This window comes from Schistocerca americana, chromosome 1 (genome assembly GCF_021461395.2).
Source record: "Schistocerca americana isolate TAMUIC-IGC-003095 chromosome 1, iqSchAmer2.1, whole genome shotgun sequence".
In the NCBI taxonomy this organism is placed as follows: Eukaryota; Metazoa; Arthropoda; class Insecta; order Orthoptera; family Acrididae; genus Schistocerca; species Schistocerca americana.
Genome location: NC_060119.1, coordinates 1,151,450,451 through 1,151,470,840, shown reverse-complemented (window position 1 = coordinate 1,151,470,840; position 20,390 = coordinate 1,151,450,451). Strand labels below are relative to the sequence as shown.

General features: G+C 42.9%; 1 protein-coding gene across 1 annotated transcript in view; it reads left to right on the top strand.

The window, feature by feature from the left end:
* The window catches only part of LOC124597453 (facilitated trehalose transporter Tret1-2 homolog), a 252,053-nt gene that overhangs the window by 134,019 nt on the left and 97,644 nt on the right, over positions 1-20,390 (top strand). Inside the window, exon 2 of the mRNA XM_047135939.1 lies at positions 568-703. Within this exon, the coding sequence (XP_046991895.1) occupies positions 568-703 (136 nt within the window). The remainder of the gene's footprint in view (positions 1-567; positions 704-20,390) is intronic.

Sequence of the window (20,390 nt, the reverse complement as noted above, 5' to 3'; positions counted from 1 at the left end):
GATCACCTGCATCCATTAATGTCCATTGTGCATTCCCACTGACTTGGGCGATTCCAGCAGGACGATGCGACACCCCACACGTTCAGAATTGCTACAGAGTGGCTCCAGGAACACTCTTCTGAGTTTAAACACTTCTGCTGGCCACCATACTCCCGAGACATGAACATTATTGAGCATATCTGGGATGTCTTGCGACGTGCTGTTGAGAAGAGATCTCGAACCCCCTCATACTCTTGCGGAGTCATGGACAGCTCTGCATGATTCACGGTGTCACTTCCCTGCAGCACAAATTCAGACATCAGTCGAGTCCATGCCATTTCATGCTGCGGCACTTCTGCGAGCTCGCGGGGGCGCTACACGATATTAGGCAGGTGTACCAGTCTCTTTGGCTCTTCAATATATGGCTGTAGTATTAACTGCTTTATTCGGGTGCCACGAAATGCTGAATTGGCGCACCCAAGCGCGTAGCGCACTTCACGGCAATCTGACATTTGCTGCAGTTCCAGTGTCCAGCCTGTCCAGAGTACGGAGTGGGTACCAGCCAGACACTTGATGTTGTTGTTGCAGCTGCTGCTGGCGATGGCGGCCAGCCTGGGCTACCTCACCGTGGGGCTGGTGCGCGGCTTCTCGTCGCCCGGGGTGCCCTCCATGCAGCAGACGACGCCCTGGCTCGTGCCCGACGACGACGCCGTCTCCTGGGTCAGTAAGTACCGCAGCCCTGTCTCTCTGTCTGTCCCAACAAACACCCACACCCACATACATACGCTTACCACTGCCGCTGCTGCTGCCGCTCTACCTGCCCCACTACACAAACTGTTCGTGTCGTGTGATTCTGCAACTTCTCCCAACGCCATTCAAGAGGTGGAGGTTATAACAATACCTCCACTAACAGTTAATTAGTTCAAAATTTATCACGTCGAGCACTCAAAGTATGATCTTTTTATTGCGCAACTAAAAGATCTTTAATGTGGCAGGTGCTACATCAATTGATTACAGTCAATGAAGAAAATTAACAATAATATCACTTATCTTGTATTTGCAATCCAACGACGATCTCGCTCTGGCTTTGGCTCGTAATTAAAATCGTTGTCTAAGTAGCATTACTATTGCTGTTGGTGCGAAAGGCACTCGGATGTTAATTACGACGACTTGAAGAACTTACGAAGACAATCTTTCAGGATTAATTCGATGATTTATGTTCTTCATTGCAATGTGCTTCAAACTTTTTTAAACAACGGTCACTTGAAAATAATTCTTCACACTCACTCTTCACAGAAATTCACATTTATTAAACATTTTATACTTTCGCATGTTCAAAATATTACTTCATCGCACAATTTCGCAGCTATCACTGCTCCTAACGAAACTAACAACACCCTTTACTGTCCACAACTCAGACTCATCTTGTCATTTCCAACACGAAGTCAAGAGTGTTCATATTCAACACAAAAACTTGACTACTACTGTACGCTTCCGCGCCAAAAGTCACAAAACCAGCCTCAAAGATAACAATAAGTACAAAGATATTCACACTAGATATTATATCGATTTCAACATCTCAAAATATCGACGTACCAATATTTAAAAATGAAACCAAATTTGAATAGAGTGAAAAATATGAGACATTACGTAGAAAAATATTCATTAATGTACGGTATCGAAAAATTGGGTTGGCGGGTGGTAATGGTTTCGCAAATAAAGAACCATTACAAGGTGTACTTGGAAAAGGCCGGGAAATATTGGGCATTTCAGTTAGATTACATCATGGTCGGGCAGAGACTCCGAAATCAGATACTGGATTGTAAGGTATACCCAGGAGCAGATACAGATTTATATCAGGATGTAGTAGTGATGAAGAGTAGGCTGATTTGATCCATTATAAATGGTTCTGAAAGCCTGCGACTGTGAAAACAATAGATTTGTTCATAAATAACTCATCTGCTACTAGTCGCGATTTTCTTTATTTTATTTTTCGCACGACGCGTTTCGGGAAATGATTCCCATTTTCAAGTGCGTTTTTTGTGTTTGTTATGTCATTCCTATGTGATGTTGTCTCTGCACAAATGGAGCAAAAGGAAACTTAAAAAGTCAACAAAATGAAGCAGAATCTCACACATCGACAATATCACATAGGAATGACATAACAAACACAAAAAACGCACTTGAAAATGGGAATCATTTCCCGAAACGCGTCGTGCGAAAAATAAAATAAAGAAAATCGTGACTGGTAGCAGATGACTTATTTATAAACAAACCTATTGAAAAGTAGACTGAAGTTTAAGAGATTAGTCAGGAAGAATCGGTACCCAAACAAGTGGGATACGGAGGTAGTAAGGAATGAAGAGATATGCTTGAAATTCTCTAGGGCTACGTGTACAGGAATAAGGAATAGCTCAGTAGGCAGCTCAGTTGAACAGGACTACACATCTCTAAAAAGGCAAGTCACAGATGTTGGTAACGAAAATGTAGGTCCAAAAAAGGCAACTGCGAAGAAACCATGGGTAATACAAGAAATACTTCAGCTGATCGTTGAAAGAAGGAAGCACAAAAATGTTCAGGGAAATACAGGAGTACAGAAATACAAGTCGCTGAAGAGTGAAATAAACAGAAAGTACACGGATGCTAAGGTACAATGGGTGCATGAAAAATATGAAGAAATCGAAAAAGGAATCAGAATATAGAAAAATTAAAAATCGTTCGAATAAATTAAAGGCAAGGGTGGTAACATTAAGACTGCGATGGGAATTCCACTGTTAAGCGCAGAGGAAAGAGCGGGTAGGTGGAAAGAGTACATTGAAGGCCTCTGTGAGGAGAAGACTGGGCCGATGATGTGATAGAAGAAGGAACAGGAGCCGCTATAGAAAATATAGGCGATTCAGTATTACAAAAATGGTTCCATTGGTTCTGAGCACTATGGGACTTAACGTCTGAGGTCATCAGTCCCCTAGAATTTAGAACTACTTAAACCTAACTAACCCAAGGACATCACACACGTCCATGGCCGAGGCAGGAGTCGAACCTACGACCGTAGCAGTCGCGTGGTTCCGGACTGAAGCGCCTAGAACCACTCGGCCACACCAACACGCTCCAGTATTACAATCGCAATTTAAAAGAGCTCTGAAGGACCTAAGATTGTATAAGAGAGAAGGGATGGATGACATTCCATCAGAATTTCTAAAATCATTGGGGGAAGTGGCAAAAAAACGAGTATTTACGTTGGTGTGTAGAATTTATCAGTATGGCGACATACCATCGGACTTTCGGAAAAACATCATCGACACAATTCCTGAGACTGCAAGAGCTGGCAAGTGCGAGAATTATCCCACAATCAGCATAACGGCTCATGCATCCAAGTTGTTGACAATAATAATATACAAAAGAATGGAAAAGAAAATTGAGGATGTGCTAGATGACGATCAGTTTGGCTTTAGGAAATGAAAACACCAGAGAGACAGTTCTTACGTTGCGGTTCATAATCATGTTCACAGGATGTGTCGACAGGGAAAAAGCGTTCGACAACGTCAAATGGTCAAGACGTTCGAAATTCTGAGAAAAATAGCGGTAAGCTATAGGGAGAGACGGGTAAATACAATATGTACAATAGCCAAGAGGGAATAATAAGAATGGACGACCAAGAACGAAGTACTCGGATTAAAAAGGGTGTAAGACAGGGATGTAGTCTTTCGCCCCTTCTGTTCAACGTATACATCGAACAAGCAGTGACGCAAGTAAAAGAAAGGTTCAAGAGTGGAATTAAAATTCAAAGTGAAAGGATATTAATGGTAAGATTCGCTAATGATATTGCTATCCTCGGTGAAAGTGCAGAAGAATTACAGGATCTGCTGAATGGAATGAAGAGTCTATTGGGTACACAATACGGATTGAGAGTAAATCGAAGAAAGACGAAAGTAATGAGAAATAGCAGAAATGAGAACAGTGAGAAACTTAACATTAGGGTTGATGATCACAAAGTAAATGAAGTTAAGGAATTCTGTTACCCAGGCAGCAAAATAACCCATTGCGGACGGAGCAAGGAGGACATCGAAAGCAGACTATCACTGGCAAAAACTACATTCCTGGCCGAGATAAGTCACTAATATCAAAACTAGGCCTTAATTTGAGGAAGAAATTTCTGAGAATGTACGTTTGGAGCACAGCAGTGTATGGTAGTGAAAGATGGGCTGTGGGAAAACCGAAACAGAAGAGAATGGAAGTATTTGAGATGTGGTCCTACAGAAGAATCTTGAATATTAGGAGAACTGGTAAGTAAGGAAAGAGGATGTTCTCCACAGAATCGGCGAAGAAAAGAATGTATGGAAAACTCGAACAAGAAGAAGGGACAGGATGGTAGGACATTTGTTAAGACATCAGAGGGTGATTTTCATGGTACTAGAGGGAGCTGTAGAGGGTAAAAATTGTAGTGGAAAATAGAGACTGGAATATATGCAGCAAATAATTCAGGATGTAGGTTGCAAGTGCTGTTCTGAGATGGAGAGGTTAACACAGGAGATGAATTCGTGGCGGGCCGCATCAAACCACTAAGAAGACTGAAGACTCGAAACAAACCATGTAGAAATATTTACAGGTAGACTGTCGAAAGTCAGTGTCAAACGGGCACAGTATTTGGGTAAGACATCATGTTGCTATCATCAGGCGCACCAGCGAACTGATCGCCTCGCAGTCTTGCGCGGTACCCACGCAATCAATTCGTCAGCGCACCTGATGATGGTAATGTGATCGCTTGCCGAAATATTGTGCCCGTTGGACACTGACATCCGGTCATTTACATGTGAACTGTTTCGTTATTCATGTCGTGTCATAGTCATCGATTCTACCTCAACTCCCCTTCACTTATTTTTTCCCATCTTCTGACCACCTCGCTCCAGTTTTCTTTTTTGATTTTCTCTGTAGACGGGAATCTAAAATTTTCTTTCGAAACTTATATCTGTCCAGATTTTCAAGTTCTCCAATCTTCATCTCTTTTTACACCACTTTTCATTTCTTGCAGTCACTTTTTCAGCTGACCTGTTCAAAAATTCTCTACCATCTCCTGTTTTCATTCAACGGAACCAGATGATCGTAAAGCATCATTCTACGTTTAACCATCGTTCCATTCGGTTGTCCAGTTTTCTTCTACAGATCTTCATTACTCCCGTTTCACCACTTACCGTTGAGTTTTATTCGCCCGAATATTTTGCTTGGAGTTTTCCTCTCGTTCTGTCCCACGTTTTCTATTTCCCCTGTTGTAGTCAAATCCAGGCGTTTGGATGGTATAAACGCTCTATTTTTATCGTTGTAACTTTGGTTGAAAGGAGCTAGATCGCTTATTATGCACATCTTTAGTTAACTGAAAGATCGCTTCCATCTTGTGTGCCCTGAGTTGGTTAGCATCGTCGTAACGGCCGTTACCTCACCACGATATTTACATTTATTGACTTATAATTTTTTTATAGTCTTTGTTCAGGAAAAATGAAGCATTTTTATGTTTGTTTTATATTCCGTTTTTGCGTAGGATATTTGAAGCCCTGTTTTTTTCTGCAGTTCTTTTTAAAATGTTGATTTTTCTTTTTGCCACTGTTGTGTCTCGGGACAGTATTTGAATGATCGTCGGCAAAAGCTAAACGCTGAATTATAAGATTATCGTTTTTGTAGATCAATTGCACTTGGTTATTAACACCACATTTTTTGAGTTCGGCTTCCCGTTCTCAGGACACATTTTCAAGGACACAGTTGAACAAGATAGCTGTGTTACATTTCATCTGCAAACTTTTATTCAATGTATATACATGATTGGTCAATTTCAACATAATACGCCCCTTTAAAACGCTACAGGTGTGTAGAATCATTGAGAGCAAGTAAGTATTTTGAGAACATTAGCTGTCAGTTTCCACAACAGTAAGTGGATGCTCAAACCGCATTTATCTTCTTCTTTATTGATAATTTCACTCTTTCAATTTGAAAGAGGAAAATGAGGGGGGATTGGCAGGATGCATATTGGTGCTCTTCAGCCGAGTGTTAAAATATATAGTTTTAGCGTTTCTTTTACCGTTAAAAGATCCTCTTTCTATGAGACAAATGCACATGTGGATTTATACGGTTCTTTATTTACATGAACACGAAGTTGTTACTTAACGTGAATAGAGTCCATGTGTACTGGTGCAAGCTGATTGGTAATAGTCCTCTCGTGGACATTATCAGTAATCTTGTTATAGTCAACAATCTAATCACTATGTATTGTCGTAGCCTGTGATGTGATATGAGCCTGCATTGCAAGTAACTGACAGACGTCGAACTGGAGTGTGTCAATGAGGCCCTCCGGTCAGCGGTTGCGGCCTAAATACATGCTGTCGAGAGGGCGTTGGCGGCTTGTTGCTTGTCGGTGTGTCTCTGGCCTCTCTAGTGATAGGCGCGCTTGATCCAGCACCTAATATCGATCTTCGCACTACAAGTTTGACAGCCAGTGTGCTGGCGCCAGCATATGCCAGCACAATGTCTTAGGTGGAGATTTCAATTTACCAGATATAGACTGGGACACTCAGATGTTTAGGACGGGTGGTAGGGACAGAGCATCGAGTGACATTATACTGAATGCACTATCCGAAAATTACCTCGAGCAATTAAACAGAGAACCGACTCGTGGAGATAACATCTTGGACCTACTGATAACAAACAGACCCGAACTTTTCGACTCTGTATGTACAGAACAGGGAATCAGTGATCATAAGGCCGTTGCAGCATCCCTGAATATGGAAGTTAATAGGAATATAAAAAAAGGGAGGAAGGTTTATCTGTTTAGCAAGAGTAATAGAAGGCAGATTTCAGACTACCTAACAGATCAAAACGAAAATTTCTGTTCCGACACTGACAATGTTGAGTGTTTATGGAAAAAGTTCAAGGCAATCGTAAAATGCGTTTTAGACAGGTACGTGCCGAGTAAAGCTGTGAGGCACGGGAAAAACCCACCGTGGTACAACAACAAAGTTAGGAAACTACTGCGACAGCAAAGAGAGCTCCACTCCAAGATTAAACGCAGCCAAAACCTCTCAGACAAACAGAAGCTAAAAGATGTCAAAGTTAGCGTAAGGAGGGCTATGCTTGACGCGTTCAGTGAATTCGAAAGTAAAATTCTATGTACCGACTTGACAGAAAATCCTAGGAAGTTCTGGTCTTACGTTAAATCAGTAAGTGGCTCGAAACAGCATATTCAGACACTCCGGGATGATGATGGCATTGAAACAGAGGATGACACGCGTAAAGCTGAAATACTAAACACCTTTTTCCAAAGCTGTTTCACAGAGGAAGACCGCACTGCAGTTCCTTCTCTAAATCCTCGCACAAACGAAAAAATGGCTGACATCGAAATAAGTGTCCAAGGAATAGAAAAGCAACTGGAATCACTCAATAGAGGAAAGTCCACTGGACCTGACGGGATACCAATTCGATTCTACACAGAGTACGCGAAAGAACTTGCCCCCCTTCTAACAGCCGTGTACCGCAAGTCTCTAGAGGAACGGAGGGTTCCAAATGATTGGAAAAGAGCACAGATAGTCCCAGTCTTCAAGAAGGGTCGTCGAGCAGATGCGCAAAACTATAGACCTATATCTCTGACGTCGATCTGTTGTAGAATTTTAGAACATGTTTTTTGCTCGAGTATCATGTCGTTTTTGGAAACCCAGAATCTACTATGTAGGAATCAACATGGATCCCGGAAACAGCGATCGTGTGAGACCCAACTCGCTTTATTTGTTCATGAGACCCAGAAAATATTAGATACAGGCTCCCAGGTAGATGCTATTTTTCTTGACTTCCGGAAGGCGTTCGATACAGTTCCGCACTGTCGCCTGATAAACAAAGTAAGAGCCTACGGAATATCAGACCAGCTGTGTGGCTGGATTGAAGAGTTTTTAGCAAACAGAACACAGCATGTTGTTATCAATGGAGAGACGTCTACAGACGTTAAAGTAACCTCTGGCGTGCCACAGGGGAGTGTTATGGGACCATTGCTTTTTACAATATATATAAATGACCTAGTAGATAGTGTCGGAAGTTCCATGCGGCTTTTCGCGGATGATGCTGTAGTATACAGAGAAGTTGCAGCATTAGAAAATTGTAGCGAAATGCAGGAAGATCTGCAGCGGATAGGCACTTGGTGCAGGGAGTGGCAACTGACCCTTAACATAGACAAATGTAATGTATTGCGAATACATAGAAAGAAGGATCCTTTATTGTCTGATTATATGATAGCGGAACAAACACTGGTAGCAGTTACTTCTGTAAAATATCTGGGAGTATGCGTGCGGAACGATTTGAAGTGGAATGATCATATAAAATTAATTGTTGGTAAGGCGGGTACCAGGTTGCGATTCATTGGGAGAGTGCTTAGAAAATGTAGTCCATCAACAAAGGAGGTGGCTTACAAAACACTCGTTCGACCTATACTTGAGTATTGCTCATCAGTGTGGGATCCGTACCAGATCGGTCTGACGGAGGAGATAGAGAAGATCCAAAGAAGAGCGGCGCGTTTCGTCACAGGGTTATTTGGTAACCGTGATAGCGTTACGGAGATGTTTAATAAACTCAAGTGGCAGACTCTGCAAGAGAGGCGCTCTGCATCGCGGTGTAGCTTGCTCGCCAGGTTTCGAGAGGGTGCGTTTCTGGATGAGGTATCGAATATATTGCTTCCCCCTACTTATACCTCCCGAGGAGATCACGAATGTAAAATTAGAGAGATTAGAGCGCGCACGGAGGCTTTCAGACAGTCGTTCTTCCCGCGAACCATACGCGACTGGAACAGGAAAGGGAGGTAATGACAGTGGCACGTAAAGTGCCCTCCGCCACACACCGTTGGGTGGCTTGCGGAGTATAAATGTAGATGTAGATGTAGATGAATGATAATGTATTAAAATACAATAAAATGGTGATGATTTACTATACTTGTAAAACACATATGACGATGGAGTAGATATTGCTAAAATGATGACGATGTCTCATTTAGCCAGTCCCTCAAAGTCAGGTCCCAGTAGATGCTGTGTGGGTAAGAATAAGAGACAGATGAGAGGGATGGGAGAATTCAAATAAATGGGGCTCCATATTAGGCCAGGGGGGGGGGGGGGGAGGGGGGCAAAGTCTGGGAAGTCAAGTGTGTTAAGGAAAAGGAAGGAACTGGAATTTTGCGTTTAACATCCTGTTGACATCGAGGTAATTAGAAACAGAGCGCAAGCTCGGATTGTTTCAAGGACAGGGAAGGTAATCGGCTGTGCCCTCTCAAAGGAGCCACCCTGGAATTTGTCTGGAGCGATTTAGGGAAATCACAGAAAACTTAAATCAAAATGGTCAGACCAAGATTTGAACCCTAGTCCTTCTTAAAGTGGGTCCAGTGTGCCAAATACTGTTCCACCTCCCTCAGTGAGACCTGGGTCATTATGATGGATATGTATTATAGCCTCGATATAAGGAAGGATATGATGGCTTGGAATAGAAGAATGTCGAATATAATAGTAGACAGTTCAGTTGAAGGGGAGTGGTCATCTGTAAGAAGGGCTATCACAGATGTTGAACAGTCAGGTGTAGATACAAGAAACATTGGGTACCAGAATAAATACTTCAGTTGGTCGACAAAAGGAGGAAGCACGAATAAGGTTCATGAAAATACGTGTATGGTTCAAATGGCTCTGAGCACTATGGGACTTAACTTCTGAGGTCATGAGTCCGCTAGAACTTAGAACTATTTAAACCTAACCAACCTAAGGATATCACACACATCCATGCTCGAGACAGGATTCTAACCTGCGACCGTAGCGGTCGCGCGGTTCCAGACTGTAGCGCCTAGAACCGCTCGGCCACTTCGGCCGGCAAAATTCGTGTATACGACAGTATAAATCACTTAGAAATTAAGTAAATAGGAAGTGCAGGGCAACTAAGACGAAATGGCTCAGGAAAAAATGCGAAGGAATCATCATTGGAAGAACTGACTCAGCATATAGAAAAATAAAATCTTCGGTTTTATTATAATCAGCGGTGGTGAGATTATGAATGCAAAGCGAATTCCGCTGTTGAAGCAAACGAATGAGCGGATAGGTGGAAAAATTACGTTGAAGGCCTGTTTGAGAGGGAATACTTGTCTGATGATGTGATAAAAGAAGAAACGGGATGTGATGGGGAAGACTTACAGGTTACAGTATTAGAATTTAAAAAGGCTCTAGAAGACTTGAGATCAAATAAAGCAGAAAGGACAGATAACATTCTATTGGAATTTGTAAAATCATTGGGGGAAATGGCAGCCAGACGACTGTTGAAGTTGGTGTGTAGAATCTATAAGACTGGCGACGTACCATTAGACCATCATCCATAGAATCCCGAAAACTGAAAGGACAGATAGGTGCGAAAACTACCTTACAATCACCTTACCATGTGAAACATCCAAGCTGCTCACAGGAATAATATACAGAAGAATGCAAAAGAAAATTGAGGATCTGTTGGATGACGATCAGTTTGGTGTTAGGAAAGATAAAGGTACCAAAGAGGCAGTTCTGACTTTGCACTTGATAATGGCAGCAAGACCAAAGAAAAATCAAGATACGATCATAGGATTTGTCGATGTAGAGAAAACATTCGACGACGTGAACTGGTCCAAGATGTTCCAAACTATGAGAAAAGTAGGAGTAAGATACCGAGAAAGGCCTGTGATATCCGATACGTACAAGAAAGAAAGGGGAACAATAAGGTTTGAAGACCACAAACGAAGTGCCCGGGTTAAAATGGATGTAAGACAGGGACACAATCTTTCGCCCCTACTGATCAAACTATACATCGAAGCAGTAACGACGGAAATAAAAGAAAAGTTCAAGTGTGGATTAAAGTTCAGGGTCGAAGGAAATCAATAATAATCGCTGATGACAGTGCTACCCTCAGAGAAAGTGAAGAAAAATTATAGTATTTCTTGAATGGAATGGACCGTCAAAAAATATCTTATGGACTGAGGTGACAAGAGGTGACCGAGACGTGTCACCAATGCCACCCTATACCATCACGCCGGGTGACACGCCAGTATGGCGATGGTGAATACACGCTTCCAATGTGCGTTCACCGCGATGTCGCCAAACACGGATGCGTCAATCATGATGCTGTAAACAGAACCTAGATTCATCCGAAAAAATGACGTTTTGCTATTCGTGCACCTAGGTTCGTCGTTGAGTACACCATCGCAGGCGCTCCTGTCTGTGATGCAGCGTCAAGGGCAACCGCAGCCATGGTCTCCGAGCTGATAGTCCATGCTGCTGCAAACGTCGCTGAACTGTTCGTGCAGATGGTTGTTGTCTTGCAAACGTCCCCATCTGTTGACTCAGGGATCGAGACGTGGCTGCACGATCCGTTACAGCCATGCGGATAAGGTGCCTGTTATCTCGACTTCTAGTGATATGAGACCCTTGGGATCCAGTACGGCGTTCCGTATTACCCTCCTGAACCCACCGATTCCATATTCTGCTAACAGTCATTGGATCTCGACCAACGCGAGCAGCAATGTCGTGATACGATAAACCGCAATCGCGATAGGCTACAATCCGACCTTTATCAAAGTCGGAAACGTGATGGTACGCATTTCTCCTCCTTACACGAGGCATCATAACAACGTTTCACCAGGCAACGTCGATCAACTGCTGCTTGTGTATGAGAAATCGGTTGGAAACTTTCCTCATGTCAGCACGTTGTAGATGTCGCCACCGGCGCCAACCTTCTGTGAATGCTCTGAAAAGCTAATCATTTGCATATCACAGCATCTTCTTCCTGTCGGTTAAATTTCGCGTCTGTAGCACGTTATCTTCGTGGTGTAGCAATTTTAATGGCCAGTAGTGTAAAAAGCAGGCTAGTACAGGCTAAGAGAGCATTCTTGGCCAAGAGAAGTCTGTTAGTATCAAACATAGCCTTTAATTTGAGGCAGAAATTTCTGAGAATGTACGTTTGGAGCACACCATTGTATACTGGTGAATAATGGTCATTGAGAAAACCGTAACTGAAAGGAATCGAAACTTTTGAGATGTATTGCTACAGAGGAATGCTGATAATCAGAGGGTGTGATAAGATAAGGAATGAGGATGTTGTCTGCAGAATCGGCAGGGAAAGGGACATTTGGAAAACCCTGACAAGAACAAGGGACAGGATGATTGAACATGTGTTAAGGCATCGGGGAATACCTTTAATGGTACTACAGGGAACTGTAGAGGATAAAACTGTAAGGATAGACAGAGATTGGACTACATCCAGCAAGTGCTACCCTGAGATCAAGAGGTTAACGCAGGAGAGGAATTCGTGGTGGGCCACACCGAACCAGTGCAACGACTGATGACTCAATCAATAAATAAATAAAATTAAGGGCTAGTACTATAGCCAGGCGCAGAGCCGAGGGGGGGGGGGGGGTGTAAAAGCTTTCGCATTCTATTCTGACGTGTGTCAGTTTTGAAATTTACCAACCAGTTTTCAGAGAATGAATTAACGTGAAAGCTAGAAGTCTCAAAAGTATAAATAATTTCAGTAATCAAAAGCCACGATTTACATAGTAAACGTTTCAGTTGTTTACTTGAAACCTTGTCTGATTGTTGTATTCCTTCTCAAATCAGATAGTCTGTAGCCATCTGCTCTTCTTCAAAACCTCATTTTTGCAGCTTGTGTTCCGCCTTCAGTGCCTACTGTTCTTATCCAAATCTCACTGCATTAAAGTGTAGATGGCATTGCCATTGCTTTGTAGAATTTTACGAGGGTTTCTTTCTTCGCGTTTTTATTCAGTATCTGTGTGTGATTCCTTTAATGCAAATGAGCCTTTCAATTTTTTTTCGGCATGTGTTCGTGGTTTGTAAAGGAGATGGTGTATTAGAAGAAGGTGAATTCATTCACTCATTCTGTTTTCTTGTGGTTTATTATAATCGTGTTTGGGACCGGGTCTTGAGGTTTAAAAGCAATGATTTTTTTAGGGTCGAGACTGTGAAGTTAAGGCTCTCAACAGTCAGATTTAATTTATAAATGGTGTTTTGAATGACACCCTCACTGTCAGCTATAAGAAGTTGGTCATCGACAAAGTGTTTTCAGTAAATTAATGTTATAGGCGCTAAACTGTTTATTTTAGCCATTGTCTCAACCTAACATCACCATAAATATTAAAAAGTATGAGAGACAAACTGCATCCTTGTCGTAAGCCTAAAGTTCATGTTATATGTATACGTATAACATTCTCTTTCTCCGGCAACGGAAATTTTGGTGCCTTGGTACATTTTTCGGATGGCTCTTAGAATGTCCTGTCCATCATTTCCCAACACATTCTGCTATCTAGCTTGTGAAGGACTTTCATAAAATCAATAAACATAATATGAGTTTCTTTATGAAATCTCACATGCTCTCAAACTTCGATTTTACATTATATAAATTACGACGCAATGAAAGTAATGAGAGTTTGTTGCTATTACACTTCTTAAATCAATTGCCTGACACATTCACGAAAGAATGCTTATCAAATGCTGTAATTTCTGAAATACAATATTTTATAAGTTATGCTAAAACGATGTAAGAATCGCTGAGGTAAACAAGGTACTATTATAGCCATAATAAAACATTTTATACACTGAAGAGCCGAAGAAACTGGTACAACCGCCTAATATCGTGTAGGGCCCCGGCGAGCACGCAGATGTGCCACAACACGACTTGGCATGGGCTCTACTAATGTCTGAAGTAGTGCTGGAGGGAACTGACACCATGAATTCTGCAGGGCTGTCCACAAATCCGTAATAGTACGAGGATGTGGAAATCTCTTCTAAACAGCTCGTTGTAAGGCATCAAAGATATGCTCAATAATGTTTGGGGAGTTTGTGACCAGCGGAAGTATTTAAACTCAGAAGTGTGTTCCAGGAGCATTCTGTAGCAATTCTGGACGTGTCGCATTGTCCTGCTGGAATTGCCCAAGTCCGTCGGAATGCACAATCGACATGCAGGTGATCAGACATGATTCTTACGTGCGTGGCACCATCAGTCCAACAGCATACGCCCCACGCCATTACAGAGCCTCCACCAGCCTGAACAGTCCTCCGCTTACATGCGGGGTCCATGGATTCATGAGGTTGTCCATAACCATACACGTCCATCCACTAGATAAAATTTTAAACGTGAGTCGTCCGACCAGGCAACATGTTTCTAGTCATCAACAGTCCAATGTCGGTGTTGATGGGCCTAAGCGAGGCGTAAAGCTCTTTGTCGTGCAGTCATCAAGGATACATAAGTGGGTCTTCGGATGACATTTGTTCATGGCGCAGCATTGCGATCTGCAGTAATTTGCTGAAGGGTTGCACTTCTGTCACGTTGAACGATTCTCTTCAGTAGTCGTTGGTCACGTTCTTGTCGGATCTTTTTCTGGCCACAGCGATGTCGGAGATTTGGTGTTTTACCAGGTTCCTGATATTCACGGTACACTCGTGGAATGGTCGTACGGGAAAATCTCCACTTCATCGCTACCTCGAACATGCTGTGTCGCATCGCTCGTGCGCCGACTGTAACACCACGTTGAAACTCACTTGAATCTTGATAACCTGCCATTGTAGCAGCAGTAACCGATCTAAGAACTGCGTCAGGTGCTTGTTGTCTTACACAGGGTGGCCGGAAATTCCCGTTACAGACTTCTAGGACTTGTAGAGGGGAGTGAGTACATCGTATTTTGAACAGGAACCCATGTCCAGTAACGTCACCCAACGAGACCACAGAGCGTCTCTAAATGTACGTATACACGGGTAGATTCCGTGATGATGTTACAGACATTCTAGGATGATGGAAAACCGTAAATGTATTAATGTGAAGTAAGGATCCCTATACCGGAAACGAACGAGTGGAAAGCTATAAACGAAAACCATTCTGATACCTCTGACAGTTGAATACATGTACCGGTTCTTGTGTTGCGAAGAGTGTAGGGCTGGTAACTTTCAGTGGTGGTAGTGTGGACAAAAACGAGAAAAAAGTCCAGTAAACATGGGCTCTAAATTGCATACCTGAGGAGCTATGACCATTTGTATATCTTCGCTAATGTGAAACACATCTCCTCCACTGAGCAAGTGTTCATAGCTGTTAAGGTACGCACTTTAGAGCCCACGTTGATTGGACATTTTTTATCGTTTTTGTCCACACTACCACCACTGAAAGTTAGCAGCTCTACACTCTTCGCAACACAAGAACCGGTACATGTATTCAAATGTCGGAGGTATCAGAACGATTTTCGTTTATAACTTCCGACTCGTTCGTTTCCGGTACAGGGATCCTTACTTCAAATTGATGGATTTATCGTTCTCCATCATCCTAGAAAGTCTGTAACATCATCACGGAATCTCCCCGCGTATACCTACATTTAGAGACGCTCTGTGGTCTCGTTGGGTGACATTACCGGACATGGGTTCCTATTCAAAATACGATGTACTCACTTCCCTCTACAAGCCCTAGAAGTCCGTAACAGTAATTTCCGACCACCCTGTATAGGCGTTACCGACCGCCGTTCCGTATACTGCCTGTTTTCACATCTCTGTATTTGAATACGCATGCTTATCCCAGATTCTTTTGCGCTTGAGTGTAAATTGTAATTAAACTATTTATTGTTATTCTATTTAAATATTTTACATACAGTATTTGATTGTTAATACTATTAAAATCGAAGACACCTGTGACACATTAAAAGTGGCAGGTGGAATGTTATTTTCCGGGCTAGGGGTGACGGACAAATGGTGATACCGTCCCAGAATGGAGCCATGCTGGATCCACGCCTGCCTATATCCAGCAAGACGAATTTCTGTGTCAGGAAGAGAGAGTCTCTTGAAGTTTCCTTGGAACAGGATAAGATGAGTGTGGAGCTGGAGAGAGGGTGGGATATGCATTGGTACAGGCACGGTAGTAGCTCCTGCTGGAACAACGGCTTCAGTGGCCTCGTCAACTCGCCCCGACTTCATTGTTAATTTGTGCAATTTTTTATCGGTGTTTTGTTTATGCATTATTTTACTATTATTGTACTCCTTCCTTTCGTTGTTAAACTTCGTCTACACTGGAGGCAAACAGTCCAATGTCGTCGGCTAATCGAAGAGGTCCCATGTATGTTCCGTTAGCATGTATTCCTTGTTTTATTAAAAATTTGGTCGTAATTTTTGTGTTTTCTTCTATTTGGCACTCTGGTTTCTGTACCACTTTTTGGGTTCCATACCTGAATCGTTAAAACAGGAAACCTTATGGTACCACTTTGTTCTTCGTCCGTCTATCTGCCTGACTGTTAAAAACTCTTTTCCTCAGGAACGGATAGATCCGCCAAGTTGAAATTTATGACACATAATAAGGTCTACGGTCCCTTGGCAGTGTAAAAAAATTGAAGCTTTTAAGTCAGTGCACTCAAAAGATACGGACATTTATGTCACATGTTTTGATACTCGAAAACTCACCTATCAAAAGGTATAGGGCACTTCCCGTTGATATAGAATCATGACATTTGGCAAGAGGGAAGGCTTCTTAGTACAAATACAGGTAAAAAACCGAATTGTTAATTTGTAATTACATAAAACGAAAAAAAAAATTCTGTCATTTGCTATACGACTACAAACATAAAATTACACATTCCCGGGGACCGATATGTTGCCAATGTCAGTGTGAATAACGCAAAAGTCTTCGAGATTCTTGACTCCCTGGCTGGATGAACTGTCTATATGCGAGTACGTAACTAAGTTTGCACGGAACATTCAAGTACTACAGAGGTGCTACGGGAACTCAAATGGGAATCCCTGGAGCAAAGGCGACTTTCTTTTCGAGAAACACTGTTGGGAAAATTTAGAGAAGCGGTATTTGAAGCTGACTGCCGAAACATTCTACTGCCGCCAACGTACATTGCGCGTAAGAACCATGAAGACACGATACGAGAAACTAGGGCTCATATGGAAGCATATAGACAGTCGCTTTTCCCTCGCTTTGTTCTGCGAGTGGAACACGAAGGGAAATGATAAGTAGTGGGACAGGGTACTCTCAGCCACACACCGCACGGTGGCTCGCGGAGTATCCTTGTGGATGTAGATGTAGAGAGCGCTAGTCCCGCTCACACCTAACCAATTTTTTAACTTTAAGCGGATGAAGTCAGCTTTCATTTGTCGCATTACTGTAGAACGTACTAGGTGCATGTAGCGAGTCAAATGTTGCGAATCGTGTACACAAAGTGAGAAAGAGGGCCAAAAATTAGAGGGATACAATAAATAAACACACTCCATTTTCATAGATTATATGAAGGCCTTAGATAAAATAAATAGACAATTATTACGGCAGGTGTTAAGAAGAAGAAGCGTACTATTACATCTTATGTGGGTAATTCAGGCGATCTGTAACACTACAAGAATCGAAGTCATTGGGGTAGTGAGAAAAAGAACAGAAGATATTAAATGAGGAGTTCGACAAGGTAGCTACCTTCCACCAATGCTCTTTAATACATATTCATTTACGAGCATGAAACTGCAGAACTGCGAACACCGCTCTGCCAGCGCTTGTCTTGTTTCTTGGCCTCGGAACGGTTACTTCTCACTCACGTAGCTCCCCATTTGGCTGAATGCATCCTGTTCCAGACCTCCCGCAAAGGAAAAATACGGAACAGTGCCTAGAATCGAACCCACGTCCTCCGAATAACAACAAAACACGCTAACAAATGGGCTACGGAGAGGGACTAACAGAATTATGTGAGGACGATGCTGTTTGCAGACGATCAAGTTTAAATCCGAAACAGTGACAACAGACTGCAGACAGCTGTTATGAACTAAACAAAATATATCTGATACTTAAGGTGTAACACATATACGTAAAACATCTACACTGAAGAGCCAAACAAACTGCTACATCTGCCTAATAACGTGTAGGACCCCCGCGAGCACCCAGAAGAGCCGCAACACGACGTGGCATGGATTCGACTAATGTCTGAAGTTGTGCTGGAGGGAATGGACACCATAAATCCTTTAGGGCTGTCCATAAATCCGTAAGAGTACGAGGGGTTGGAGACCTCTTCTCAACAACACGTTGCAAGCCACCCCAGATATGCTCAATAATGTTCATGGCTGGGGAGTTTGGTGACCGGCGGAAGTGTTTAAACTCAGAAGTTTGTTCCTGGGACCACTCTGTAGCAATTCTGGACGTGCGTGGTGTCGTATTGTCCTGCTGGATTTGCCCAAGTCCGTCGGAATGCGCAATGGACATGAATGGATGCAGGTGATCGGACAGGATGCTTACGTACGTGTCACCTGTCAGAGTCGTATCTAGACGTATCAAGTGTCCCATATCACTCCAACTGCTCACGCCCCACACCACTACAGAGCCTCCACCAGCTTGAACAGACCCCTGCTCACACGCAGGGTCCATGGATTCATGAGGCTGTCTCCATACCTGTACACGTCCATCCGCTCGATACAATTTGAAACAAGACTCGTTCGGCCGGGAAATGTTTCCAGTCATCAACAGTCCAATGTCGGTGTTGACGGGGCCATGCGGCAGCGGTGTCGGAGATTTGATGTTTTACCGGATTCCTGATATTCGTGGTACACCCTTGACATGGCCCTACAGGAAAATTCCCACTTCATCGCTACCTCTGAGATGTTGTGTCCCATCGCTCGTGCGCCGGCTATAATGCCACTTTCAGACTCACTTAAATCATGATAACCTGCCATTGTAGCAGCAGTATCCGATCTAACAACTGCGCCAGACACTTGTTGTCTTATATAGACGTTGCCGACCGCAGCGCCGTGTTTTGCCTGTTTCCACTTCTCTGTACTCAAATACGCAAGCCTATATCAGTTTTTTTGGTGCTTCAGTGTATAACAGTACACAAAAACAAAAGCTATGGCATTCTGTGGGAAAGAAAGCATTAAGTACAAAAAGAGTAAAAGAAAACAAGATCATAGTGCAAGTAAGTAGATCTAATTTTTTAGGATCCATGCAAGGGAACAGATGGTTGGTTGGTTGGCTGAGTTACGGAGAGGGGACCAAACAGCGAGGTCATCTGTCCCATCGGATTAGGGATGGATGGCGAGATAAGTCTGCCGTGCAATTTCAAAGGAACCATCCCGGTATTTGCCTGAAGCGATTTAGGGAAATCACGGAAAAACTAAATCAGGATGGCTGGACACGGGTTTGAACCGTCGTCCTCCCAAACACGAGTCCAGTTTGGTAACCACTGCACCACCTCGCATGGTAAGTTACAGAGCAGGCCTTGATGAAAGAGAAAGAATTGAGAAATTCATTTACCTAAGAGGTGTCATTTGGAGAGCTCTCCAAAGTAAAGTAAGAAGAGGAACATATTTTAAATTTTATAAAACAAGTAGTGAACCTGACAGTTCTTCGTAATTTCTAAATGTGTATAGAAACTGGATATACGCCCTACACTCCTCCCCCCTCCCCCTTACACCGCTCCTCTCTGCTCATCCCCTCATCCCCCATCTATTTGCCCCTCTCCTCTTTACACCCTCTTTGTCCCCTTACCCCTCCCTCTGATCTTGAGCCTTGTTTATTGTCAGTATAAAGAAAACCATAATTGGGAGTGGAAATCGCCTAAAATTAAGGGGTAAATCGGTTGGGGTCATAAGCATACGGGGTACCAGACACCCCTCCAGCTGCTGTTGTCTTAGGACAGTAGCTTAAATGACAGCCCAGGTCACATAATTAATTGGCCTGTAATTTCAATTTCTATTTCCATTCACGAACGTTCACTCCCCTACAGGAATGTTTGTACCAACATCTATATTACTATGCATTAGAAAGACAAGCCGTTGTTTCACGTCGTTAGCAAAAATCTCGAAAAGCTCTTGACCGATCTACTTCAAATTTTTACACAATTTTCTGATACCAATCGCAAGGACATGGGCTACACACTTTTCGTAAACGACAACGCGCAGGATTCCAGTGAAAATCGACTACGGGGAAGAAAATGGTGTGCTGTCGATGAAACTGTGCGGCCTAGATAGTTTTTCTCACAATCTGCTCCAGCTACGGTAGGAGGGCGTGTAAACCATTACATAAATTTATATAAGGAGACAGAATACCACGGGAGCAGCAATTTATGTAATGGTTTACACGCCCTCCTACCGTAGCTGGAGCAGATTGTGAGAAAAACTATCTAGGCCGCACAGTTTCATCGACAGCACACCATTTTCTTCCCCGTAGTCGATTTTCACTGGAATCCTGCGCGTTGTCGTTTACGAAAAGTGTGTAGCCCATGTCCTTGCGACTGGTATCAGAAAACTGTGTAAAAATTTGAAGTAGATCGGTCAAGAGCTTTTCGAGATTTTTGTTAACGACGTGAAACGACAGCTTGTCTTTCCAATGCATAATAATATAGATGTTGGTACAAACATTCCTGTAGGGGA